Here is a 27,736-nt window from a genome sequence, read left to right as displayed (position 1 = left end):
CCGGGTAAGAAGACCAAGCGAAGTCTGCACCGCACCAAGGTCTAAGCCAAATCCGCACCGCACCAGGCGAAATCCGCACCGCACCACTCCAAAATCCGCACCAGCCGAACAAGCCCGCACCGACGAGATCTCATCGAAATTGCCATACTTATCAGCCTGGCCTGTTAGTCCAGTCGGGAGAAGTTTGGTCAATCGTTATGACCCATTTATCTTTGTCTCTCCGTCAGGACGAGTAACTGGCGCGGTCTCCGTCCCCGCCCGCCGCCACCATGCACCTGTACAACCTGACGCTGCAGCGTGCCACCGGCATCACCCATGCCGTGCACGGCAACTTCTCCGGCTCCAAGCTGCCCGAGATCGTGGTGTCGCGCGGCAAGACGCTGGAGCTGCTGCGGCCCGACCCCAACACGGGCAAGGTGCACACCCTGCTGGCCACAGAGGTGTTCGGCATCGTTCGCTCACTCATGTCGTTTCGACTGACCGGCGGCACCAAAGGTGAGACGCACTGTAGGGAGGTTGCATGGATTAACGCATGCTTAAACGCCAGGTTCGTGCCGCGATTTACCGTGTGTGATTATCCTGTATGACGACGGTCTATGAATAGCCCTGTACTGTGGAATGACCGGATTATGTGAAATAAATAAATAAAAAGATTCCCAAGCAAACTACTTTTAGGGAGGGTTGCTCTGAGTAACAGAGGTATGCCAGTTTTCTGTACATAGATTGTTTGACGTGGATTGAAAACAACCCTTGATATATGAGGCTGTTATCTTGATTAAAAGACACGTGTATAGATACATAAAGAATCATTGACCTTTTCCTCAAAAATGTAAAAACAATGCCAAAAGTTATATTGAATGTGGTGAGCTTTCGGCTACAAGCCTTCGTCAAACCAACAAAATGACACGATACCATACGGAATTTTGTTGGTTTGACGAAGGCTTGTAGCCGAAAGCTCACCGCATTCAATATAACTTTTGGGCATTGTTTTTACATTTTCGAGGAAAAGGTCAATGATTCTTCACGTATCTATTCTCGCTATGTTCCTCGCTAAAGCACTTCACACCATTAAAAGACACGTGTGCTTTATTTCAGCTGAATGATCACTGACTTTTTTCTTCGATGCTTCGTTTCGTTACCGCTGGCTCTGCGCTCTCCCTCCAGACTATGTGATCGTCGGCTCGGACTCTGGCCGTATCGTCATCCTCGAGTACAACCCCAGCAAGAACCTGTTTGACCGCGTGCACATGGAGACGTTCGGCAAGAGCGGCTGCCGGCGGATTGTGCCCGGACAGTACCTGGCCATCGACCCCAAGGGACGCGCCGTCATGATCGGTACGCCTTGTCCGTCCGACGAGAATGTGGAAGGGCCAGTGTGAGAGGGGCGGCTTCTTCATCACATTTGTCTTCATTATATATGGATTATGTCAGTTAATCTCCCTGCTAACTTATTTTCAAGAAAAAATGTAGTTCAGTAGGAAACAAATCTGTACTTTTATTCATTTCGTGTCTCGTCACAAGATCATATCCCGGTCTTAATTATTTTCCTCTGCTTGCAGGTGCCATTGAGAAGCAGAAGCTGGTGTACATTCTGAACCGTGACGCGCAGGCACACCTGACCATTTCCTCGCCGCTGGAGGCGCACAAGTCGAACACGCTCGTATACCACATCGTCGGCGTCGATGTCGGGTTCGACAACCCGCTCTTCTCCTGCCTGGAAATCGACTATGAGGTGAGGGACGCGTCTTGCTGAGGATCCCCTGTTGCTTGCTGTTAATTTTGTTTCGAAACTGTTGTGCGCGACTAACGGCGGCTGACGTCCAATTTTCCTACTCGCGCAGGACGCCGACTCTGACCCGACGGGCGAGGCGGCTCAGAAGACCCAGCAAACCCTCACCTTTTACGAGCTGGACCTGGGTCTGAACCACGTGGTGCGCAAGTACTCTGAGCCGCTGGAGGAGCACGCCAACTTCCTGATCTCCGTACCGGGCGGCAACGACGGCCCCAGCGGTGTGCTGGTCTGCTCGGAGAACTACATCACCTACAAGAACCTGGGCGACCAGCACGACATCCGCTGTCCCATCCCGCGGCGGAGGGTGAGTTGGGAAGAGGCAGGGCAGTGTGCGGTAATGTAGAGCGCAGATGAGTTGAAGGGAGGGGTGCTGGTTTGATTTTCGCTGGGTGCTAGTTGCTGGTCAGGCAAGTTAGATGCATTATATTTTGTGTATAATTGAGGTCCAAGTTTGCGGACGGCACTCTGTGCCCGGCCCGCGCCTCGGCCGGGTCCAATTTGAACGTCCGCTATAGAGAGATCACCGACAGGACGGCCGGCCCGGTGTGACGGCACGACACTGGCCGATCGGACACGGTCGGAACACTTGTGAATGTATTTTTCTACGTATCTTTCATGGTGTTAGTGCCTACACCACGGGATGACGTCCAAATCATACTCAGCATGCTTCCCTGTCCCTTTGGCCATACATGAAATCGGATCTCGTCTCCCACAGAACGACCTGGATGACCCGGAGCGAGGTCTCATCTTCGTGTGCTCGGCCACGCACAAGACCAAGTCCATGTTCTTCTTCCTGGCGCAAACGGAGCAGGGTGACATCTTCAAGATCACAGTGGAGACTGATGAAGATGTGGTGACTGAGATCAAGCTGAAGTACTTCGACACGGTCCCTGTGGCTGCCTCCATGTGTGTCCTGAAAACTGGGTTCTTGTTCATCGCGTCAGAATTCGGAAACCAGTGAGTATTGTCGACACGTTTGGACAATCGTTTTGCTAGACTATTTCTGGCTAGGAGATGTCATGTGTATATTGGCTTGACTTGGTATACTTTTTCATCTGCGTGAATTATTTCATTGTTTTGAAATTGACTGAGCGCAGGATCGTGTCGTGTCTGTAAGGCGTGTCCGACTGCCGTGTCGGCCGACCGTCCGACCGTCCTGCCAGATCACTCGACTGGTACGAATAACCGGCGGGCTCGACTGTTGGCCCGACGGTCCAGACTCACCAGTACAAATGTCTCGCTGCATGTCCCTCGCTGCTGTTCTCCACGAAGGTCTAAACTCTGACTCGCGGTGTATCGGGCTCTGCTTCCGTCACGTACTGACCCGATATCCCGCGCTCCCCAGCTACCTGTACCAGATCGCCAACCTGGGTGACGACGACGACGAGCCCGAGTTCAGTTCGGCCATGCCGCTGGAGGAGGGCGACACGTTCTTCTTCGCTCCGCGGCCGCTGCGTAACCTGGTACTGGTCGACGAACTGGAGTCGCTGTCACCCATCCTCAGCTGCCAGATCGCCGATCTGGGTCAGTCCGGCGCGGCTCAGACTGCTCAGTGGGGTCATTTCGCTGTTTAGCCGCTTTGCTAATGATTCAAACAACAAAGAAACATTAGGCGATGATTAGTCTAAGAAATTTCATGCGTGAAAGGGACGCCTTGTCGAAGCGGTCGAAGCGGCTGGGGGATACACGTGCATATTCATCAGCTAGGTTATGTAGGGAGAAGTAATTGGTAGACATGTTCGACAGGAGCTGCCGTAGGAGCCCGTGTCGTCCGCTGACTGGCCCCACTCCCTGTCCCCGCCTCCAGCGAACGAGGACACGCCACAGGTATACGCGCTGTGCGGCCGGGGGCCGCGCTCCTCTCTGCGCGTGCTCCGACACGGACTGGAGGTCAGCGAGATGGCCGTCTCTGAACTGCCCGGAAACCCGAACGCCGTCTGGACGGTGCGCAAGCGCGCGGACGGTACGTGCCAGCCACGGCGTCGCCCGGGGATGGGGGAGGGCGGCGGTTCGTGCCCGGAGAATCACGATTTCACCCGGGGATTAGCGGCGACGGGATGGGACGGGGGGTTTTGCTGGCTGCGACGGACATGACTGCTAGAAACTATGAGAGGTTGTAGGCGTTTTTTGACAAGCCGCTGGTAGCTCTAGGTGTGGCCAATACTGTCCTGTGCGGTTCGTAGCAAACGCCATATGCTACCTGATTTCATTAAGAAATGATCGAAATGTTGCTTACCTTAAATGCCGTCCAGAATCATGAGCCGTAAATATAGGGGCTGCTGGTTGGAATTCGATAGTCTCGCAATGAAGAAGGAAAAGTTTGCTTTTTCACCCCAACCCTAAGCCGTTCTTCAAGCCTGTGAACATTTGGCTCAGTTTCAGTTGCTTGCATAGATGCTGATATTTGCTGGGATGTCAGTGATGGGCCATCGAGATTGAGAATCGTGTGCACGCGATTTCCTGGGCTTTACTTTATGCACGACTGATCTGTTTGATGTAGCAGCATTTTTGTTATTCGAAAGGTGTTACTTGTTTGTCCCCAATGCGCTATCACGATCGGTCCCCACGCCGTGGTCTTGGAACATAGACTTCACGCACCGTGGCTGCTCGGCCGTCCGCGGTCACCCGTAACCCACAGACAGATCTGACCAGGCCGGTTTGACACTTCCGTCAACAACCAGGCTCTGTTCTTTCCAGGGGGACCGTTCGCGATCGCTGGCTCTTAGTAGCGCTACCGGCTGGAACCAGGTAATTTCTACCACAATGGCTGGGCGGTGCCATGCCCGCATGCGGTGCTGGACGGCGCCCGGCTCTGCAGACGCAGTCCGCCTATATCATCCCGCCTTGTGGCCCCACCGGGAACCCTCGGGCCCCGGTGTCTCATATATCTCAGTCCCGTGCCGTTTTGCGTGGGCCACCCCCACTCTGCTCCGTCTCCACTGACGCTCGGTGTGTGCCTCCAGCCGACTATGACGCCTACATCATCGTGTCGTTCGTCAACGCCACCCTGGTGCTCTCCATCGGCGAAACGGTCGAGGAGGTGACAGACTCTGGCTTCCTGGGCACTACGCCGACCTTGTCCTGCTCACAGCTCGGCGACGACGCGCTCGTACAGGTGAGGCGGTGGCTGAGATGTGGTTGGGTACATCTGCTGAATATTAGACCGGCGCGCTTCGCTGCAGCGCAGCCAGAATGACACGGATGTCAGCGGCTGCGTGAATTGAAGACATGTCTTCTAAAGATTGTTCTTGTTTATGAAAACTAAATATTCATAGTGCTTCTTTCATTAAAGATGTGATCGTTTAGCTTGCGTATCGTAAGAAGTGGAAATTTTAGGATGCATGTCGCGCACCGTACGATGTATCAATGCTTTTGGTTGCGAACGTTTCTAGTATATGTGATACTGTTGGTCATCGCAGCTCTCGCTCTACATTTTGTCTGCCGCATAATAATTATTCAACGCTTCCGCGGTTGTTTTCAGATTTACCCGGACGGTATCCGTCACATCCGTACCGACAAGCGAGTCAACGAGTGGAAGGCGCCCGGTAAGAAGACGATCGTCAAGTGCGCCGTAAACCAGCGTCAGGTGGTGATCGCGCTCACTGGCGGAGAGGTGGTCTACTTCGAGATGGACTCGGTAAGTGAACTGCCGGGCTTTCGGTCGGGATTCTGGGCAGGGGCTGTGAGAGTGGTGTGGAGACTACGTGGTGGCTCAGTGGACATGAAACCATTGGCTGATTGACTCATCAGTAGGTATGTAAATTTCTGTCAGGCTTGTCAACGTGTCTCTCCTCGCTGCCTGTCGGTTGAGACTGGTCAGCTACATTTGCCGTTGCATATTCGCTGAATATCGATGCGTGCTGTTGGTATCGCCTACACTCGGCGACTCCCTAAGCTCGCGTCGTAGACTAAACGTTGGATCAATTCGCCCGGCGGACGGCGCCGTGCCATCGTCGGTCTATACGTCCGCACAGTAACTGATATATCGCCAGTCAGTTAACAGTGTGAAGTCAGATATTGTGGCGGTCACACTTCGTCCTCCCCTCTCTGCGCCCGCGCGCCCGCCCCTGCGCGCGGCCGGCCGGACGACCGTCCGCCTGCTGCCCTCTGCCCCGGGGTGGAAGGTCACGACCCTGGCCCGCCCCGCCCAGCCGAGCGCCGCGCGGGCCCGGCAGTTTACTGCGAGTCGTCAAGATGAGTGCGCGCAACACGTGGTGGCAGCGGAAAAGTGACGGCCATGGCTATGGCGAAGAACTATCGCTTACCGGAGTTTGACGGCAGTGGTAGCGTGAAGACATGGATTAGCAAGATGGAAGTGATTGCCCGCGCTTGTAACTGGGACACTACGAAAACGGAGCCGACGGTACCCAACGACGAAACCACGGCAGTGATGGCCTTCCCAGCGATCACCGGCCGAGCGTTCGACTTTGTGATGCGTCTCTCAAATAACGATCGGAACAGTTGGAAGCGACTGTGCGAAAAGCTGAAAGTCGAGTTCGATGCACCCGGACATACTGTGCAATATGCATTGGAATTTCTTCGGCGAATTCGGGATCTGGGATACGATCTGGAAACGCTGTGCGCCCGTGCATACCCCGAGTGGGAGGACGCCACGTACCGGCCAACGGCTGGTGAAGGATCGCTTCCTGATGGGGATCGGAGACAAGTCGCGGAAACATATTCTTTCATTCTACCAGCCAACGTGGTCGACCGAGGAGCTTCTCCTGGAGGCGAGGAAGCTGGAGCAGATCGAGACGTCGGCAGGAGGTGGTGCCGCCGTAGGTGCCGTCCATGGCCCTCCGAAAGGAGACCAGTCGGACAGCTGGAGCACTGGCTCCCGTCCCAACCCCAGCGACACTTCTGTGTTGTCAGCACTTACCAGTAGGATTACCACTTACCAGCACTCCGTAGATGGACAGCAACTTTGAACTGACCACGGATGCGTCTGATGTTGGGATTTCAGCGATCCTGTCTCAGAACGGCCGACCTGTTGCATTAGCCAGCAGAGTGCTGACCAAGGCTGAACGGAACTACTTTACTACAGGGTGTAACGAAATTATCCGGACATCTTTCTTCGCGCTGTAATTAAGATTAGAAGCAAGACAATCTGATGTTTTCTCTTTCGAATTATTATAAAGCCACCTTTCATAAGAGCGCAGGTACAAACCGGCCGGACGACCGTCCGCCGGCTGCCCTCTGTCCCGGGGCGGAAGGTCACGACCCTGGCCCGCCCCGCCCGGCCGAGCGCCGCGAGGGCCCGGCAGTTTACTGCGAGTCGTCAAGGTGAGTGCGCGCAACAATATTGTACCTCATCCGGTGTTTGGCTGCCTTGAGCTGAACACTGCGTTGACTCGACTCTGACTGTGTTTTGACTCGGTGACTGTGTTCCGTGACTGACTTTGACTGTGTTCTGTAACTGACTCTGTGTTCCCGTGACCGGCAGACGGGCCAGCTGAACGAGTACACGGACCGGAAGACCATGTCCTCGGACGTGGTATGCATGGCGCTCGGGTCGGTGCCGCAGGGCGAACAGCGCTCCCGGTTCCTGGCGGTCGGCCTGACAGACAACACCGTGCGCATTATATCTCTGGATCCCAGTGTAAGTTTTAACAGGGTATCTCAATGGACCCCAGCGTGATTATCGTGAGGGGAGGTGTCATTTCGTTGGACGGTCCGCAGTACGAGCTGACGGGGCATCATTCCACGAGACTCCAGTGTAAGTTACGGGGGAGGGAGGGGGTTAATTCGCGATTTTGAGATAAACTGAGTGTCTTACTGAATATTGATACCGTACGTGATGCGTCTCTGATACTGATACTCATGTTGCTTACACCCCGATACCCGCAGGACTGTCTGGCGCCGCTGAGTATGCAGGCGCTGCCGGCCTCGCCCGAGTCGCTGTGTGTGGTGGAGATGGGCGGCACCGAGGGAGCCGAGGGCGAGCCCGGTCTGCAGGGGTCGCTCTACCTCAACATCGGACTGCAGGTGGGGCGCCGCGCCGGGCAGCTGACGAACGGCGAGATATAAACGTGTAGTATCGGTGGGGGACGTTTTTTCAAACTAGGTGTTCTCTAAGGACTTTTTATACCACCAGCCTTCGGGGACGTCGTTTCTTTTTAGATTTGAAAAGAATACGAAAGCAGCTTTTGAACTGTTATTTTGATACGTTATTTTGATTGGTTACCTTTGCTGCTGCAGCTGGTTGTCACAAACCACGTGACAAATGCCTGGCGTTTTGACAAATGCCTGGCGTTTTGTCAGTCTGCTGAAATTATCGATGACACCGTTGTTTTCACTCTCAGAACGGCGTGCTGCTGCGGACGGTGCTGGACCAGGTGACGGGCGACCTGTCCGACACCCGGACCCGCTACCTCGGCTCCCGGCCCGTCAAACTCTTCAGAGTGCGCATGCAGAACAACGAGGCGGTGAGTGCTGCGACCCTCCTCCCCCACATCGGCAGGATCGTGTGTCGTGTCTGTACGGCGTGTCCGACTGTCGTGTCGGCCGACCGTCCGACCATCCTGCCAGATCACTCGACTGGTACGAATAACCGGCGGGCTCGAACGTTGGCCCGACGGTCCAGACTCACCAGTACAGTTTCGTTATTGACTCAGGATGAATGCCAGTGTGCTATATTATATGTAGGATAGGTCTTAAGTTCTTCAAGACATCGCTGTCATCGACGCGATGAAAAACACGACAGTGCGTAAACTCTGGCCCGCACACGATAAATGGCGCTATTGACAACCATCTTACAATGTAATTTCTTTGGCTCGGCAGTTTTGTGTGTTCGCAGTGCATAACGTATTTTGTGAACATTCAAATAGCTGCCTACCGAGGTGTGTTCTATTCGCTATGAGATGTTTTCTCGCTGATGTCTGACGTGTTGTTCCCCGTCTCGCTCAGGTGCTGGCCATGTCGAGCCGGTCGTGGCTCAACTACTACTACCAGAGCCGGTTCCACCTGACACCGCTCTCCTACCAATCGCTCGAGTACGCCAGCGGCTTCGCCTCGGAACAGTGTCCCGAGGGTATCGTGGCCATCAGTACCAACACGCTGCGAATTCTGGCGCTGGAGAAACTCGGTGCCGTCTTCAACCAGGCGAGTGTCACCGTACTGGGACTGGGACGGGGAACGAGTACGGTAGCTGCAGAACGGGAACGTTCCTTGATGGTTAGCGTGGTGCAACTTTCTTGGATGGACTCCCCTCGACTTCCCTCGGAAATCGATCCGCATGGCTGATAACTCTGCAGGCATAAGTCAATATTCACGCGAATATGTTTATTTATCGACAGCAGTGAAGCCGATGAAACTTCTTTTATTCTTAACTAGATATTTTGGTTTACAGACTACACAGTCGAATGCGCCGTGGCGCTCTAGGGGACTGGCGCTATTCGGTCTCGCTTAGTCTTTAACTCCCACGCTCCGTCCCTCAGATGTCGTACCCGCTGGAGTACACGCCACGCAAGTTCGCTATCCACCAGGACAGCGGCCACCTGATCATCATCGAGACCGACCACAACGCCTACACGGAGGAGACCAAGCAGGCGCGCAAGCTGCAGATGGCCGAGGTAGGTGCCGGGCCGGCCGAGAGCACGTCTATGATTCAGGGGGGGGGGGGGGCGGCGCTGTTGGTGTGAAGATTTACGGTCGAATATGGCTTGCAGTTACGTCGGTCACGGGTGATGCCGTACGGCACGTTTCCTTTGCTCACGTGCCTGCGGCTGCGCAGTAGTGTGTCATTCGTTTTCTTCTGCTTCATGCTATCGGGATGAAAGGCTTGTTGTCTTGTTGGACCCAATTTCGCCGAACGCAAACTTCTTACCCATTCGGTAGCAGGATGGAGTATCAAAAGGACCCAGCACTCATATTCCAGCATGTTGTAAAACACGTCAAACACGTGGGAAAGGTCAGTCTTCTTAGGACCTGCGCGCCACAGGTAACAAGCGGACGTCATTCTCAATACGGGGTGGGCAGCCTCAAGGGTGGTCTCACCAGTCACATGAATTGGCCCACCGCTGGCAGCAGTGATCGATACCGCAGAGGGTCGAATCATGGCACCATTTACACGTGATGAGGGAACAATTACACACCTGCACCTGAGTGTTCACAACAAAAGTCATCGGTTGCGAATCAGCTTGGGCTGCGACCCGAAAGAGAGGCAGACCGAGGGCTGCATTTACAGCCTGGTCCTACCGACCGCGCCATGTCCGGATGTTAATGGTAAAACTGAAGCTGAACTAGGGAATATTGCAGCCATCTTGGGCACCAGACTAAAAACGCTCTCACCCCGCTTGGGTGATGATCTCAACAACTGATCGGCTGTTTCGGCCAACAGCTGAACGCGGGACTCTCCGAGGAACGCTGCCACTAAATACTAGCGTATGATATAGCGCATGGTTTAGTGCAGGCCCACAGCAGATGGCCCATAGACTGTCCCTTCTTCATCATGTCGACCACTGTTGAGAAAACGTCGATGATGTCGCGGGATCGACGCAGTAGTCCCGTCCCTTCACCATGTACCGCATTTGCTCAAAGTTATCCTTGGTTTCACGCAGTTCTGAGGAGGCGGTAACGTAGTCCTCGTAGCCTTTGTAGATGGCGGTGAACTGGTTAAATGCGCTACTCGTGAACCGCGTAGTGGCATGCACCTGGGCCTCATAGGCGGCCAACCCCTTCTCCTTGGCCAGGCCGAGATATTCGTCGTGTCCCCGAACTCTTCCAAACATCGAGTGCAACTTGGTCAAACGATAAACACGTGGGAAAGGTCAGTCTTCTTGGACCTGCGCACCACAGTCGACAAGCGGACGTCCGTCTCAATACGGGGAGCTCAGCCTCAAGGGTGGTCTCACCAGTCACATGAATTGGCCCACCGCTGGCAGCAGTGATCGATACCGCAGAGGGTCGAATCATGGCACCATTTACACGTGATGAGGGAACAATTACACACCTGCACCTGAGTGTCCACAACGAAAGTCATCGGTTGCGAATCAGCCTGGGCTGCGACCCGAAAGAGAGGCAGACCGAGGGCTGCATTTACAGCCTGTCCCTTTAGTTTTCCTGACAAGGGACAGGTCCTCGGGAAGGGGACATGAGGCGTGAAGACAGTTGCATCCCGATATCGGCAGACTTTGCGGGCCACTGGCTGTGGCACCGATGGTTTACATGTGCGAGCCTTGGCTCCGAAGAAAATGTGAGCTCGACACACTTTGGGTGTCGCCCACACCAGTTTTCTGAGCAACGGCACACAGCTCACTCAGGAAGAGGGATGGACGTCCTGTCAGGGGAGTTTTACTAATCATACGCTCAAAGAGCTCGGGCTTCGTATTGCGGTCCTATTATTGCGGCCATCTTATTGCGGTCCTACCGACCGCGCCATGTCCGGATGTTAATGGTAAAACTGAAGCTGAACTAGGGAATATTGCAGCCATCTTGGGCACCAGACTAAAAACGCTCTCACCCCGCTTGGGTGGTGATCTCAACAACTGATCGGCTGTTTCGGCCAACAGCTAAACGCGGGACTCTCCGAGGAACGCTGCCACTGAATACTAGCGTATGATATAGCGCATGGTTTAGTGCAGGCCCACAGCTGCAGATGGCCCATAGACTGTCCCTTCATCATGTCGACGACTGTTGAGAAAACGTCGATGATGTTGCGGGATCGACGCAGTAGTCCCGTCCCTTCACCATGTACCACATTTGCTCACAGTCATCCTTATTTTCACGCAGTTCTGAGGAGGCGGTAACGTAGCCCTCGTAGCCTTTGTAGATGGCGGTGAACTGGTTAAATGCGCTACTCTTGAACCGCGTAGTGGCATGCACCTGGGCCTCATAGGCGGCCAACCCCTTCTCCTTGGCCAGGCCGAGATATTCGTCGTGTCCCCGAACTCTTCCAAACATCGAGTGCAACTTGGTCAAACGATAAAGCGTGGTAGTAGTTCGGAGCCAGCTTTATTTCAGACTTCAGGTTCATCCAGTGGCTGAGGTCCCACGGCACTACGAAGATAGCGTCTGGCTATCATCTTATATATCTTCGGTATCGGTATTTGGCGGCTTCTGGGCTTCCACGAAGTGATGACAGCCCATTCGGAGTTGCAGTTGGGGTGGAGACAGTGGGGTGAATTGGGACGGATGGGAGTATGGGAACGATAGGGATCCTGGCCAGTGCCGTTGTTTACCGTTTTTCACTTTCCCACTTTCTTGGATGCATATCATGTGTGGGTCTAGTGTTTTTAGTGTCTGTTTCAACTCGTGCCAGTGTGAGATTAGTCCGTTAGTGTTCCATTGAATGATGACTGTGTCGTGTGTGTCTCCTTGAGACGTGGTCATGGTTATTATTCAGTGTGCTGTGTGGTGGGTTTGGCTCCCCGGGTGGCTCTTGTGGACCGCCTGGGCGGGTTCGCTTTTGAGTGGCGTTTGGGCTTGACTGTCGACCAAGACTCAGTGTCTGTCCCCGGCTCCTTGGAGGAGGACGGCTGATCCTCCTCGCCCTCAGTGTCTGTGGTCGCTGGCTGCGAGCAGCTGCTCTCGCTGCTGCTACGGCGCTCGGGGGGAGGGCGAGGGGCTTTCCGGACCGTGGCCGGAGTGATGAGAGAGTCGGTAGCTTTGCCCTCCTCGTCCTCAGAGGACAGTGGAGGGAACGCCTCACGATCACTGAACCTCGGCGGGCTCTCGGCCAGGCGACGGCGAGGTGCGGGGGCCTGGAACCCAAAGTCCCGATTGGCCACGGCTCGCGCCTGCTTCGGCGGCATGCGCTGCCGATGGATGAGTGTGGCGACTTGCATTTCCTTGAGCCACTTGGGGCAGTCCCGATGGGACGCCTCGTGGCTTCCACCGCAAGCGGGGCAGGCCCGATGGGTGGCGGTGCAGTCAGGGGTCAGGTGGCGGCCGCTACAGCGGCCACACACCTCATGTCCCCGGCACTGGGCCTCACCGTGTCCATACTTCTGGCAGCGGCGGCAGCGCCGGGGCTTCGGCACGGCCAGGCGGGTCCTGTAGGATAGGTACCCTGCCGTGACGCGGTCAGGGAGGGAGCTACCACTGAACGTCAGGTACAGGATAGCTTTAGGAACCTCCTGAGGGCCGAAGCCCTCGAGGAGGTCGGCTGGGTCGAGCATGATCATATAATATATATTGTATCTTGTATAACTATCTACCAGGCAGCTTTCCTTCAACTTTTCAGCAAACGCAGATGCTTGATACTGTCCATCAGCGTGGCGGGCGACGAGTGGCGACGGTGCGCTGCCCTGGAGAACCAGCTGTTTTAGCGATGAGACCACCTGGCCAACCAAGAGTTTGGCAGGTCCTCCTTCAAGCTTTCCGTCTTTAAATTCATAAGGGGCCGGAGCCGACAGTGGCAATGCCACCTTTTCCCCTTCGACCATCAGCATGGCCATGATAACGTGGTTTGTTACACGCATCGGCGTTGACTTGCCGGACGCGGTGCTGAACTTTAGTGGCAAGCCAGTTGATGGTAAGTGGTTCATGAGCAGCTTGAGTGTTCCTTTGTGCAGGAACCCCTGGATGGTCTTTAAAAGCTCGGACACTTGCAACCGGGAATGTTCCAGGTTTTCAACGTCTCCCCTGCAAAGAGAAACGGCCACAGTCATGATCTCTTTGTTTTGATCCCCATCTTCTTGCCTATGTCTATCGGTTCCTCCAGTCCTTTGCCGTCGGTGAACCTTTTTGAGATTTCTGTTATCACTTTCACCGTCTCTTGGACCCACAGGTGATCCTTCCTTCACTTGCGTCAGCCTCGATAAGATTCATTAGATGAGCACTGTCCCAAATAGCCGCCTCACATGTCGGCCCTGCGCTTTGCTGCCCTTCAGCGTGAATGAATGCATCAACTTTTGGGGCACGCTCAGCCGGTGATATTGTCCGTCCGCAGCAAAAGCTTTCAGTTGATCAGTTTCCCTTACTCCGATCGTGACTGGGGCTTCCTGGATTTCCTTGGCGAAGTTAGCACCATCCTGCAGTTTTACCACCGGCGCTGCCACCACATAGCTCCCCAGCATGTTGCTCGCTACACTCTGGATTCGGGAGCCTCTGGCACCACAGTCAAGATGGCCACAACGTCGTCATTCCTGCGATGGATAGTCACCTTGTCTGCCAAGACCGGCACACATGGCTGTCCCGATACGTGGTCCTTCAGTTGATGATAACGTAGTAGAAGGCCTGCCTGGCCTGTAGCAGCAGCTTCTTTGAGTGATTGGTGTTTCCCACATCCGTCCCGTTCATACCCTGGCAAACAATCCATTTCGAAAACGTATAGCCAGACTCTTGAACACAAGATACGCGGAGCGCAACACGTTCATTTTCGCACTCATCGACCTTTTTTTTCTTTCGCTCTGTTTGCTTCGCTGTGTTTGACATCATTTGCCCACACCGATAGTTGGAAAGCCGGTGTAGCTTTTGAAACCGATCATAGTCTCCCTTTCTTTTTCAACAGTCTTTGTGCTGGCACATAGCGCAGTTTTACAATCACAACACATGTGCTCGGCCTCACTCTTGAAAATGAGGTAGCCGGCCATATAGCTTAGTACATTGTCCGTTACCTTGTTTATGGGTATGCTCACCTCTGGGGACTGCAGGCCCCTGTTGAATTCCACTGCGGAACCCGAGTTGGGTTGGCTGCTTCGACCAGTCACTGATGTCAGCGCGGTCAGCAGTCTGTCGGTGTCCGGCTCATAGTCGGTGTGCTCGGAGGCGGAACTCACGCTGTTCAGAGGCCAGTTTTAGCAACAGAAAAATAGCCGCCTGCCGGATTTTTTCCTTAATTTATTATTATTTAATAAATTAATGGTACCAGACGTCAGACATTTATAGGGTCACGACAAAACACGTCTACGTAATACGTTTCTACTTAAGACCTAAGCAACATACATAAGCAAATACAGGCCACACATAACAGTCCAGTCCGCTGCTGTACAGTTGGTCAGCGGCGTAGCGTGGTGTTGTTCATCAGCGCGTCCCTGGCAGACCGGGCGAAGCTGGCAGGTGGCAGCTGCACTACCTGGGGTGGGAGGCTATTCAACAGCGCCGCGGCTCGGTACTCAGAACGCCGTTTACCGGTTTTAAGTCTCGGTCGTGGTAGATGGAGGTGGTCTTGCCGGGTGTGCCTGTCTCGAAAGTTTTGATTGGGAGCAAACATTGCAGCGAGGTCCTCTGGCTCGCCCTGTTGCATGACCTTGTGCGCGGTCGTAAGTGTCAAGTAACCTAATGCAATGCTAAGTGTAACTAACATAGCATTACCCCTCTCCATTTTTCCAGAGGTGCAGCCGCCCCTCTGCCTCCCCCCCCCCCCCGGAACCGCCGCCCCTGTCAGCAACATACCGTAGATATATGGAACGAGCTGTTGTTTGTTTGACGATGTACCGATGACCATCTTCTGATGCTACGACACGACTTTCGTACCTACGGCCTTCGACCAGTTTGAACTGCATCGGCCCTGAAAGTAAATGTACAGCTGAATGTCAGCTGTCAGCTGACCCTTTTAGCGCGCGAAAACCGCTGTAGCGGAGCTTCTATACAATCAGGTGTGGAAGTGCTCACAGAGAAAGACAATCGAACGATCCCCGCGGTACATGCGCACATTGGGTACAGAACGGTAGCGCCGTCCCGGCCGGGGTACCGCAGGTGCTCTCCCGGCCGGGAGAGCCAAAACATGTACAAACACTACACGGTACACACTACAAAACACTACACGGTAGCGCCGTCCCGGCCGGGGTACGTCTGGTACTCTCAAGGCCGGGGGAGCCAAGTCATCTGCCACCGGTTGGGCCTGTCGGCCGGGTTCTGGGCCAACGGAATGTACCGAAAACTGCACACTCTTTGGACAAACATGTCGGACACGTACGGCAGCCAGGAGGGGGGGGGGAGGGCAGCGACCCTTGTGGATGTTGTAGAGGACCGCCTTGTTGTCCGTGTAGATGGTAGAGGCGGCCGGCGGCGAGCACGGCCGCCAAGTACTCTGCCTTGTAGATTTGGAGCGGTCTCTCGAGGGGCAGGGCGATGGAGGACGATCTGTCGGCGAACCTAAGTTGGAGATGGGGTCCTGCTGGGTCTCCCGTAGGCGTCATTTCCCCCCAACTAGACAAATACTCTGCCGGTGCTCAAACCCTCATACTGGCCTTTCTCATCCCCTGATTTAGGATGATTTAGGAGCTTTCGCGCTGTGCGACGTACGGCATGCGGCAGCGACCGGTTGTCGACCACCGCCTCCAAACACTGACGCAGCACCTGCGGCTGCACCGGCGGGCGCGCCGCCACCTCAGCGGTTAGCCGGTGAACCTGGGTCCGAGCTTCCTCAGCTCGGGTTTCGGACGAGCTGATGGCAGCTTCCGCGCTTAGGATTTGGCGGCATAGTTCCGCCTCCTGCCCATCTACTCGAGCCTCTAGGGAGGTGATGCGCTCCAGGAGCCGCTCAGTCTCGGCCCGAGCCGATTATTATTATTTAATACCAGACGTCAGGCATCCATAGGGTCACGACAAAACACGTCTACGTATCTACATAAGACCTAAACAAATACAGGCCACACATCTAACAGTCCAGTCCATTGGGAGCAAACATTGCAGCGAGGTCCTCTGGCTCGCCGTGCTGCATGACCTTGTGCGCGGTCGTAAGTGTCAAGTAACCTAATGCAATGCTAAGTGTAAGTAACATAGCATTGCCCCTCTCCATTTTTTCCAGAGGTGCAGCCGCCCCTCTGCCTCCCCCCCCCCCGAAACCGCCGCCCCTGTCAGCGACATACCGTAGATATATGGAACGAGCTGTTGTTTGTTTGATGATGTACCGGTGGCCATCTTCTGATGCTACGACACGACTTCCGTACCTACGGCCTTCGACCAGTTGGAACTACATCGGCCCTGAAAGCAAATGTACAGCTGAATGTCAGCTGTCAGCTGACCATTTTAGCGCGCGAAAACCACTGTAGCGGAGCTTTTATACAATCAGGTGTGGAAGTGCTCACAGAGGAAGACAATCGAACAATCCTCGCGGTACATGCGCACATTGGGTACAGAACGGTAGCGCCGTCCCGGCCGGGGTACCGCAGGTACTCTCCCGGCCGGGAGAGCCAAAACATGTACAAACACTACACGGTACACACTACAAAACACGCAAAACACTACACGGTAGCGCCGCCCCGGCCGAGGTACGTCTGGTACAGTAGGTCTACTAAAAAAGTCCCCCGCTCCAGAGGCGGCCGGCCGGCCGAACCCCCGGATTCCAGCCCCGACTCTATTGCGCAGGCCGCGGCAGCGACACGGGTCAGGTCGCGGCGCCCGGCGAGTGGGTCAGTTGGCGGCGGCCGGCCGTGGGGTGAGGACGCAGTGTGTGGGGCGCAGAGATGCCGCTGTGCAGAGGAGGGGAAGATAATGACTCTGCACGATGCCTGAAATGATGCCTTTGTGATCTAAATCAAACACCTGCAGTGCATATCCTCCCTTGCCTCATTCCTATTTTATCATAATCCTTCAATAATCTGTAATGGCCATTCAGCGCAAGCAAGCAAACAAAACAACCCGTTTAGCGGCGACAGCATCTCGGATAAAAAAGCGGCAGTGATGATTAGAATAGACTTAGCGCGAGGGCAAATCGAGGGGTATAACTATATGTATCACATACCGAGTATTTTATTCCTATCTAGCGAATTAAGATTGGAGATCTTGTCCAACAAGTCAGCGGCCGTTCTAGACACAGAATAATGCTTTGTTTTCGGTCACATCATTATCTGCAATAATTCGAAGCGAGGTTTACCCTCGCCGGCCGAGAAGAAGGGGTGGATGCCTCCACCATGCATTTTTTTGCGGTAGCTCAAAGCACACTGATGATAGAAGGCTGACATTTCACATGCCTTACATTTCAATCAAGCCGGATCACTTGACATCAACCACGTTTTCAGGTCAGATCACTTAACTATGTCTTAGGTAAACCTCTGAACGGTTGTCGGTTGTAAAATGATGCAATCCGCAATGCACTTAGTGTCGTATAAGCATAATGGGGAATTATGGAAGCTGTTAACCCTCGCCCGCACATGGGGGGGGGGGTGGTTGCCAACCCCCCAGGTAGTCTTTCTGCTCTGCACTCAACATTTTTAGAGCTAGAGGGCTGATTTGTCGTATAGCTGCTCCTCTATCCTTTCTTGATGTCCACTGAAAATTTGAAGTTTCTGTGATTTTTGGTTTCGGAGATATGACCTTGTTTTTCAGGTCATGTCATGACCCAAATGGCCAATTCTCAACATCTTGCGTTTGCCATGGGCCTTGTGAGCTTTTGACACCCTGATTTCGGCCTTTTTTGCCAGTCTTACCTCCCACCTATCATCGAACATGTTGTTCGACGATGTACAGGGGTCAAGGTCAGGGTCAAGGTCAACCTAGGTCATCTAAGATAATTGCGTTTTAGGCTAGCTGAATTTACTTTTTGTGAAGTTTTTTGACTGCTTTTTTGGTAGGAGCTTCTCAGATCATGATTTCATGTAATATGGACCCAAAAAAATCGGTGCACACATCAGTATACACACAGACACACACAGACATACAAACACATATAATTGACCTTGACCTAACTTGATCTGAAATGACCTCAGCAGCAAAATTCTGGTCGGGTAGTGTGACAAAGAGGTTCTAGCTGGCTTGGCACCAGAAAACAGCATCGTCATCGGTATTTGATAAGCAGCGCACTTGATATCCAACGGTGACCCAAAACAGCAACATTTTTTAGTTTGACCTGACCTGGAAGGTCAATGACTGACCTGAGAAGGTAAAACTGGGTATCATTGGATTCGTCTCTTCCCAAAGAATCTTTTTGGTCTTTACTGCTAAGCTCTATCTCCAACAGGAACGAAATGGCGCGGGGGGTGGCAACCACCCCCCCCCCCCCCCATGTGCGTTCTAGGATGGGAAAATGGCATGTGCGGGCGAGGGTTAATGTGGCGTCGGAAATAATCTGAAACTATACCTCAAGCACATGAAATCGTGACTTCATACATTCTTGGCAAGGTCTATTGCTTCACTTTTGCATTGTTCACCTTGCGTGACGTCAATTATGACGTCACTTGTGTCATAGGAGTGTTTCGTCAATAACTCCCGATCAAAATGAGCTAGCCAGTCTGGACAGCCATCAATGGACTTTGCAAGACTTGTCGAATCAAATGTTATGCAACATGTCCTCCTTTCAACAGCTTCGTGACCTGCGCTGCCCTAACATGACATTGACCTGAGGTAAACAAAACATCCTAACTTGCTTCACGTAAAAAAAAAAACAAATCGACGCATCTGAGAATAGAAAACACGATTGTATTGAAATGACGATAATGCGTTTAGTTATTTACCAAGAACCTATCAAATGCCTTGGGGCCCTTGACCTGCCCTAAGAGGTCACTGATATTTTAAAATGGGGTGCCAGTCGCTACGTCACGTAACAACGGAAGCGCTCGTTTTTTTTTCCGCGAGGCTCTAGCAGCTAGCTCAATTATAGGAGCTAAACATGGGGTCGGGGAATCGCTCCCTTCTCACTCACTATTTGGCCGGGATAGTGTTTGCAATTATTGTTAAAATCTAGCATTTTGATATTTCAAATGACCCATTTTTCCCGCCCAAGTCTTTCAATTCAAGGTCATAACATCAGGTTACGTCAAGTGACCTTACCTCAAGGAAAGTTCCTGTGCTCATCATATCTACCAATATATATCTCATGATATCTACCAATACGACTATAACCAATATTAGTCGGTAAATACACCGACTAACCGATCGCTTCAGAACTTTCAGCGATTTTAATGGGCAACAGTATATGTATTTGAAACGTTTACTTTGCAAGTTTGACATTGTTGACAGAAAGGCCGGGTCAACTCAAGTCAATGGGAGAAAATTGAACTGCGCTTTTTTGGACGGAACTATACTCTGAAAACATGTGGTGCTTGATGAGATACAATACTGAATGAGAAAATTGTTTGTTTTGTTGGGGGCCATCTTTTTCGGTCTGAAAAGGCCCTTGCAGAGCTATGACATAACTATGCTGTGGTGTAGTAATTGGGTTGTGCGAGCCAGCGACGGTGATCTGCGGAAGCGAGACCGTTCCCCGTGGGACGATTGCCCTGTCGGGACGGTCCAGCCGTCTCCCAAACGGTCACCCGAAGAGGATTATGTGTCCTGGAATGGATCCGACATCAACTACTGGTTGGCTGGTGGGGTGACCTCCCGTCCAGAGAGGGAAGCATGAAGACTATGTAGGGGCGATGCGGATTGGTTTTTCCTGAGGATAGCGATGACGGAAGGAATCTAGCACCCTTGAACCTTCCTTATACTGAATGTATCTCAGGCTGCTTTCCTAAAAATCTCCTAAGCGTTTTTTTTTTCTCGACATCGTGAAGGTGTCATTAACAAAAATATGAAATTCGGGAGGCTAAATTAAATATAGAAAATGTGGCCAACAGAACATTATCAGTTGCGTTCAACATAAGCTCAAGCATGTTCACACACCCAGCTTACATATGAGCCATGTAATAATTATTTTTGATAGACATGCTTAGTTATGAAATCATCTGAAGTGTTTGTAAAGTTCCACGATACGGATCTAATATCCTGCTATGCTATGACCATTTCTGGTCAGGTCATGTCTTTGAACATAGGCCAAATTTTTCAAATGACCTTTAAAGATAAACTTGCGATTCATTCGAAGCGTTTTGATAAGAGGAACGAAGAGGCTGGTAAAATTAATTTCATGCAAGTTTTAAGCTAAAAACTTTAAAGTGTTTGTGGAAAAGCAATTGGTTTTCTCATAATACCGATGGTGGCAGTTGTTGTTATTTACATGCTAAGCCGTTGACCCTAATTCAATCTGACAATATTATTCAGATTTCAGACATAGCGGTAAACGAGCTGATTGTTGTGTTAGGTTAGGCTCTTCGGTCGATTTCAGAGTGGGAAGGATGATAGGAATTAGAAGGAGACAGGGGGCCTGGGCGGGAGTCCTGGACCTCATGCTCCGCTGGGGCCGAGCCCATCACGTGGGTTGGATTGCCCTGACACATGGGTAGCCCTGGGCGGTGTTTCACGGCCCCGCGCTGCAGCACGCTGCGCTGCGCTGCTGCATTGTTGCGGCGGTTGATATGAATTGGGCTCCACGCTAGCGTTGCGAGCCATAGGTGCGGGAGCCGGGGGGGGGGGGGGGCAGTGGGTGCAGCTTGCCCCCCAACTCTGGGGCCGTGGGGGCGGTGCCCCCACAGCTTTGAGACGGAATACCACATTGTTTTGCAAATGTTTTCTTTTTTGTTGAAAAAGCCGAGAGATGAAAAATAAGTGGCCTAAAAGTCCGGTGAGAAAACTAGATTTGGGGGGATCCTAGGTTGATCTCTATTATGGTGTGCCCCCAGTCGGAAAGTAGTTCCCGCGCCCCTGTTGTGAGCTTCCGAGTCTGTTGATGTTTCCATGGAAATTGGAAACCCAATGCACCCTGTCTAAGCAAAATTTTACCATCGATGACCTCTAGTGACATGACCTCTGGCTATGACCGGATCCAAAATTAGCTGAAGTATTTTTTTCTTCTTTTTGCTACTTTTGACGCTACTTCGAATACCACTTAACCCTAGAACGCCTAGGGGGGGGGGTTGTATCAACCCCCCCCCCCCGAGGTTTTTCTTAGCTACACGCCGAACCGTTTCAGATAGCCTGCTCAAATTTTCAGTACCCTTTGGGGCATCCTTTGCGCAACTTTTGGTAATTTTTTTTTGTCAAGGTCATGTCAGGTTACGGAGTTATGACGTCATAAAGGGAACAACCTCCGGCCAGATTTACGCTAAATTGGAGATTGCTTCACATTGGTATAAATGCCGACTGACCTGACGCACTGATGGATTGTTTTATAGAATCACAACTGGCTGATTTGACATTGGCACAATGTCCGTTGACATTTTGAAGGTCACTAAAGGTCAAGGTAAGGTCATTGACCTCGGTTGACCTGTAATGACTTCTTGCACTTGTATGCCATTTCGGGGTATTTTGATGCCCTGAATTCGAATTTGCTATCCATTTCAGGCATCGTCGGTTGTTTCTTGTAGTTCATTTTGGGTCAGGTCAGTGACGTCACACGCCTGACGTGACCCAATGGACAAATGACCTTGCAGACTTCCGATGCTCCCAACGCATCATTTTTAAAGTTATGACATCGAAATACACACCAAACGATAGAGAATTGATCAAGGATCACGTTAGTGAAGGTTTCAAGTCGATATCTCTTACCGTTTTGCCGCAATCGGCGCGGAAATCTGAAAAAGTTAGATTTTTCCGAAAATTTGACCTTTGGCCGGTCATAAGTAGGTCAAATGTTGACCTAGGACCAAAAAATATACCACCAATCGCGAGATCTCGTTGAGAGCAATCCGTTGGTTTTTTCCGCTAAGCTCTACGACCTTCCGTTTCGAAACGCCAGGGGGGTCGTAACAACCCCCCCCCCCTGGTCGTTCGTGTTATGAGAAATGGCCTGGTCGTGCGAGGGTTAAATGCCCAAAGCTGAGTTATAAGAATGATCCTCAATCCCCATTTCCCCTCCAACAGGGCGTGAGAGTCCAGGCATTCATGTGGGGCACGGGCTAACAATGACTATCTCATCGGCCATGAACATCTACTGCCATTCTTTAACACCGGTTTCGCTGCGCTGAGCGGTGGCCGTCCCGTCTGTCGGATTCTACAGCTGGCTGGTGGAAAGCGTTACCGGCCGCCCGTCCACCGCCCGCGGGCCGGACCGAGCGGTCCCGCTGACCCTTCCTGACCTGATACCGGCGCGATATGGGACAGGCAGACGGGGGTTCGGCTCAGCGAAGGCAGCGCCCACTGGTGCCGGGGACTTTTTTAATAGACCTACTGTACTCTGAAGGCCGGGGGAGCCAAGTCTTCTGCCACCGACTGGGCCTGTCGGCCGGGTTCTGGGCCAACGAAATGTACCGAAAACTGCACACACACTCTTTGGGCAAACATGTCTGACACGTACGACAGCCAGGAGGGGGGGGGGGGCAGCGACCCTTGTGGATGTTGTAGAGGACCGCCTTGTTGTCCGTGTGGATGGTAGAGGCGGCCGGCGGCGAGCAGGGCCGCCAAGTAGTCTGCCTTGTAGATTTGGAGCGGTCTCTCGAGGGGCAGGGCGATGGAGGACAATCCGTCGGCGAACCTAAGTTGGAGATGGGGTCCTGCTCGGTCTCCCGTAGGCGTCATTTCCCCCCAACTACTAGACAAATGCTCTGCCGGTGCTCAAACCCTCATACTGGCCTTTCTCATCCCCTGATTTAGGATGATTTAGGAGCTTTCGCGCTGTGCGACGTACGGCATGCGGCAGCGACCGGTTGTCGACCACCGCCTCCAAACACTGACGCAGCACCTGCGGCTGCACCGGCGGGCGCGCCGCCACATCAGCGGTTAGTCGGTGAACCTGGGCCCGAGCTTCCTCAGCTCGGGTTTCGGCCGAACTGATGGCAGCTTCCGCGCTTAGGATTTGGCGGCATAGTTCCGCCCCCTGTCCATCTACTCGAGCCTCTAGGTAGGCGATGCGCTCCAGGAGCCGCTCGGTCTCGGCCCGAGCCCGGGACTCTTGGGCACACCGGGTGCCCAGGAGTTGAGTGTGAATGCCCAGGAGTTAAAAATGAAAGTTTTTATTTATGAAATGATTGCAACATGGCTCAAACTAATTACATATAATGTGTTACTGCAAATTGCCATCATCAGCAATTGCTATTGCTATATAAGCAAATTGCTATATTTGATGCTCACCGGTTCCAGGTCAGGAATCATATAAAGCTTCTCACACAGGATGTACTTGGCATCATCCTTTCAGATGACTTGAAAGTGATCCTGTTGGAGCAAGGAATGTTTCATGAAGTTGGTGGCGGACTTGTACCTAATCAATATTTAATATACGAGTAGTAACAATGGTTCCACGACTTAATTTTAAAAAATTCTGGAAGTGAAGATTATGATTCTGCTGGTGATACCTATAGCCTTGTGGGTAAATTTCAAGTTAGTCCTAGCTTCATAAGCAAATACAGGCCACACATCTAACAGTCCAGTCCATCGGGAGCACACATTGCAGCGAGGTCCTGTGGCTCGCCCTGCTGCATGACCTTGTGCGCGGTCGTAAGTGTCAAGTAACCCAATGCAATGCTAAGTGTAACTAACATAGCATTGCCCCTCTCCATTTTTCCAGAGGTGCAGCCGCCCCTCTGCCTCCTCCCTCCCCCCCCCCCCCGGAACCGCCGCCCCTGTCAGCAACATACCGTAGATATATGGAACGAGCTGTTGTTTGTTTGATGATGTACCGGTGACCATCTTCTGATGCTACGACACGACATCCGTACCTACGGCCTTCGACCAGTTGGAACTACATCGGCCCTGAGAGCAAATGTACAATGTATGTAATAAGCTAAGATCTGAGATCACCACACAATATCCTCTTGGGGTAATTAGGGCACTATAATACCCGTAACTTGTAAAAATCTTCCGTTCAATGCTGGTACTTCTGAGGTACCCGCTTTTCACTTCCCTCTCATCGCCACGCAGTATGTTAGCCAGGCGCCGCTCCAGTCGGAAGGCTGGCGTCGTTTCCCATACAGCCGCTCCATCGATCCGCGGCCGCGGTGTCGGTCCCATCACGGAAACATCGTGGTGGACTCGCAGGTTCGCGATGACGGCCCCCATCCGCTCTGTGAACCCATCAGGCAGGTGTGCACCGGACCGCCGCGCCGGGGGTAGATACCGCCCCCCCCCCCCCGCCAGATTACAATGGCCTAGGGGAGCTGACCGATCCTGGTCGCTTCGCGGGCCCATTCCCGTGCTCTCCCCGGCACGGCGCTTCCCAGCTCGGCCCTTATACCTCCCGGCTTAGCCCACATATCGATGGCCCACGACAAGTCTCTGGTGTGAAGCTGGGCGTGATGTACCGAAGAGTCTCCGATGACCAGGGCGCTCCTTACTGGTGCCCTATCAAGGGGCACACCGCCCAGCGACCCGAAACGGACCGCCGCCGCAGATGCTCCTTCGTTGACGCCGTCAGCGCTCGCTGGACTTTGCTGGGCTGAGGCTGCTTCCATTATTCCATTATCCTTCCATTATCCATACTATTAACTGAGATCTGATTTCTTTATCTTTTAAAGAAGACTTAATATAAGAGAGATGGTAGCATCGTCCTGGTGTCATATCTGATCAAAGCGACCATCCTCCAATGTCCCAACTTACCCCGCGGCGGGGGTCAGTTGGGCCAGGGGCTGGGGCAAGTTGGTACACTAGGAAAAACAGTATCTAAACACATTTTTATTCATGTTTCACATGAACAATCATCGCTAATCCATGCGGGCATTAACGACAAAACACAAACGTTTGCAGTACTCCTGCGGCAAACAAAAACGCACACACAACGACACTAGAAGAGAATATTTTCAAAGCAAGAAAATCACTTTTGGTACCTGAAACACATTTGTAGCGATTATTAACAGCACTTACCTCAGCACGCGCCGACACCACGTTGACAAACAGACGGCGTTACTGTGCATGTACAAAATAAGTTTGAACGCCAACTGTCGAGAAGTATTGGAAATATCCCTTCCGTCCCAACTTACCGCCCCCCCCCCCCCTGGCACCAACTTGCCCCGGTCTCCCCCCACTTCACCTCTACCACTCAGCGCCCCAGGGGGCGGTTCTGGTCAACACAGGTGGCCAGGCTGTGGGGCGCCGCCGACCGCCTGGCGGAGGCTGCCACGTAGCCGTGCTCCCCGGTGCGCGCGGAGCGGCACGGCCGTCCAGCGGGCCAGCGAGCGCGCCCCCGCACGTTGGTGCTGGTGCGACGGGCAGTGCTGGTTGGCTGGACCGGAATCTGGGTGGCGTTCCGCCGGCAGCCCTGCGCGCCTCCAAACTGGTGCAGAGCGGACTGGCGGCCAGCAGTGGGCAGCTGGCCCCACCTCTGCTGGAAGGCAGCAGCAGCCCTCTCCCAGGTGTCGTCCTGGATGACTGCCTCGCACATGAAGGCTGCCCACTCCTGGATGAACGCCACGGTTTGGCGTGTCCGGTCATCTGAGCGTCGCTGCTCAGCTCCACTGACAGCCGCCGCCGCAGCGGCGGGGTCCTCGAAGTCCATTGCGTCGTCGTCGTACTCCTCGGGACCAGGCGACGGCTGGGGCTGCGCGACTCCGGGGGCGCTGGCGGTCGTGGGGCCAGGAGGTGACGAGGTGGACGGCTCGGCGACCAGAGGGTCGAACCAGTTGCCTGGCAGCTGCTGGCTGGTCCCCATGGCGATGTCCATCAAGGCCCTCCGCGTCTCCTTTGTCGCCGTCGCCTCCGGCACAGCGCCAGTCTGCTGCCGCACGGCTCGGAGGTGTTTGCAGCCGCCAGTCCGCCGGTTCATCCTGCAGGTGCAGGCGCCGACGTTCAGGTCCACCAGGTAGGTGATGCCGACCGACGTCAGCGACTTCACCTGATAGGTGAACTCCGTCACCTGTGGGAGGGGCAACACATAAAATCCTGTAAAATTCGTATGTACAACATAAACTGACGGACGGTTACTTGTACGAAAATCCGAACCTGATCATTCGCCCCAGTACTGTCAGCTTGGCCAACAGACCCCCAAAGGGAAAAAAGATGAAACAAGAGAAAAACGCGAACCGAGTCACGAGATGTGGCACACAGCGTCAACACCACGCGGCCCTACAGTGGCACAGCGGTACAGTGACAGACTCTTGTGTGTGAATGCACAGCCATGTGGTTTATTGGTGCTTAGGGGCGCGCCGATTGCATTGGTCACTTTGCACAGCCATGTGGCAGTACGGGTGGGACCAGCATTGGAAAACGAGCTGTCTTATGTGACCTTAATCAGTTCTCGTGTCATGCAAAATACCTGCGTCACAGTGCCCGTTTCTTGGCTGGTGCCGCCGCGGACCGGCGCGGTGCCGCCCGCTGCCGGCCGTTGGCCACGTCGCACGCCCTCCTGGCGTAGTGCTTGCTGAGCTGGACCGTGACGGAATCAAACAGCTGCAGCAGGTTGAACGCACGAGTCCTGGAAAAACAGCGCGTGTCAAGCGAATATTTCAACAATTTCTTTGCAACTATAATTAACGGTAGACTGCCATCGTATGGACACAATAAGGCTTTCAGAAGAGCAACCAAAAGCACAACTAACAATTTCACAACCTACCCGAAATTCGAAAGTTTGTTTTTCTTCCACATGTAGGGTTAACAGAAATGAAAAACCGTGATATTCACAAGTTAATCCGTGTTAATCCATGAAAGTCACAAGTTAGTAATTAACGTCTTTGACGAAGGGATGTATTGTCCAATTCCGTTCCGGGGGCTTCAGGCTCTGAACTTTGGCAGACACTGGGGAGAATTGCACAGTCCTAGGGATTTTGATGGTGTTTTCGAGAACATTTTACCGTCTCACTCTCAGCCCTCCGTCCTATATTGAAAGGAAAAACTACTCCCCTGCTTTGGCTTTTTTCAAATTATTTGTCTTTATTAATTGGAATTTGTCTTAAACTGCAACTTTGACATTTCTTCAACATTTGCCACTTTTGGGCAACCTTACAACTTGAAATATTTTAAAATAGTAATGAATCTATCGCAATACCTCCGGTCACCGAAACAGTTTTACAATCAACTTTAGTTAAAAGACAGGTTTGTCTATGAACGCCAGGTTAACTGTTTTATTTATTGAACCGCAATTAGGTGAAACATATGAATAAAGACTGACCTGTAGAGGACAGAGTCTTTGAGGACTCTGAAGGCGGACTCCACGATGTTGTTCGTGTTGTGTCCCCGGGTGGGGACATCCGTGCGGAGACACAGCGCCCACTCTTGACGGCGGGCAGCGAAACCCTGCAGGTACTGGTCCAGCAGTGGGTAGCGCTCGCCCCACTCGGTAGCCACCAGCTCCATCGTCGTCGCTATCTCCGCCTCATTGTTGGC

At 53.0% G+C, this 27,736-nt stretch overlaps 1 protein-coding gene across 1 annotated transcript in view; it reads left to right on the top strand.

The window, feature by feature from the left end:
• The window catches only part of LOC122370183 (splicing factor 3B subunit 3-like), a 57,926-nt gene that overhangs the window by 4,945 nt on the left and 25,245 nt on the right, over positions 1–27,736 (top strand). The window contains exons 2-15 of the mRNA XM_043345565.1: positions 228–495; positions 1,165–1,335; positions 1,560–1,732; positions 1,842–2,096; positions 2,508–2,749; positions 3,138–3,316; positions 3,600–3,755; positions 4,756–4,907; positions 5,274–5,429; positions 7,236–7,391; positions 7,640–7,777; positions 8,095–8,217; positions 8,699–8,893; positions 9,229–9,363. Coding sequence (XP_043201500.1) covers positions 270–495; positions 1,165–1,335; positions 1,560–1,732; positions 1,842–2,096; positions 2,508–2,749; positions 3,138–3,316; positions 3,600–3,755; positions 4,756–4,907; positions 5,274–5,429; positions 7,236–7,391; positions 7,640–7,777; positions 8,095–8,217; positions 8,699–8,893; positions 9,229–9,363 — 2,457 coding nt within the window. The 5' untranslated portion in view covers positions 228–269. The remainder of the gene's footprint in view (positions 1–227; positions 496–1,164; positions 1,336–1,559; positions 1,733–1,841; positions 2,097–2,507; positions 2,750–3,137; positions 3,317–3,599; positions 3,756–4,755; positions 4,908–5,273; positions 5,430–7,235; positions 7,392–7,639; positions 7,778–8,094; positions 8,218–8,698; positions 8,894–9,228; positions 9,364–27,736) is intronic.

Source organism: Amphibalanus amphitrite, unplaced genomic scaffold (genome assembly GCF_019059575.1).
Source record: "Amphibalanus amphitrite isolate SeventyFive unplaced genomic scaffold, NRLGWU_Aamphi_draft 001106F_arrow, whole genome shotgun sequence".
NCBI lineage: Eukaryota > Metazoa > Arthropoda > Thecostraca > Balanomorpha > Balanidae > Amphibalanus > Amphibalanus amphitrite.
This window is presented reverse-complemented; position numbering and strand designations above follow the sequence as displayed.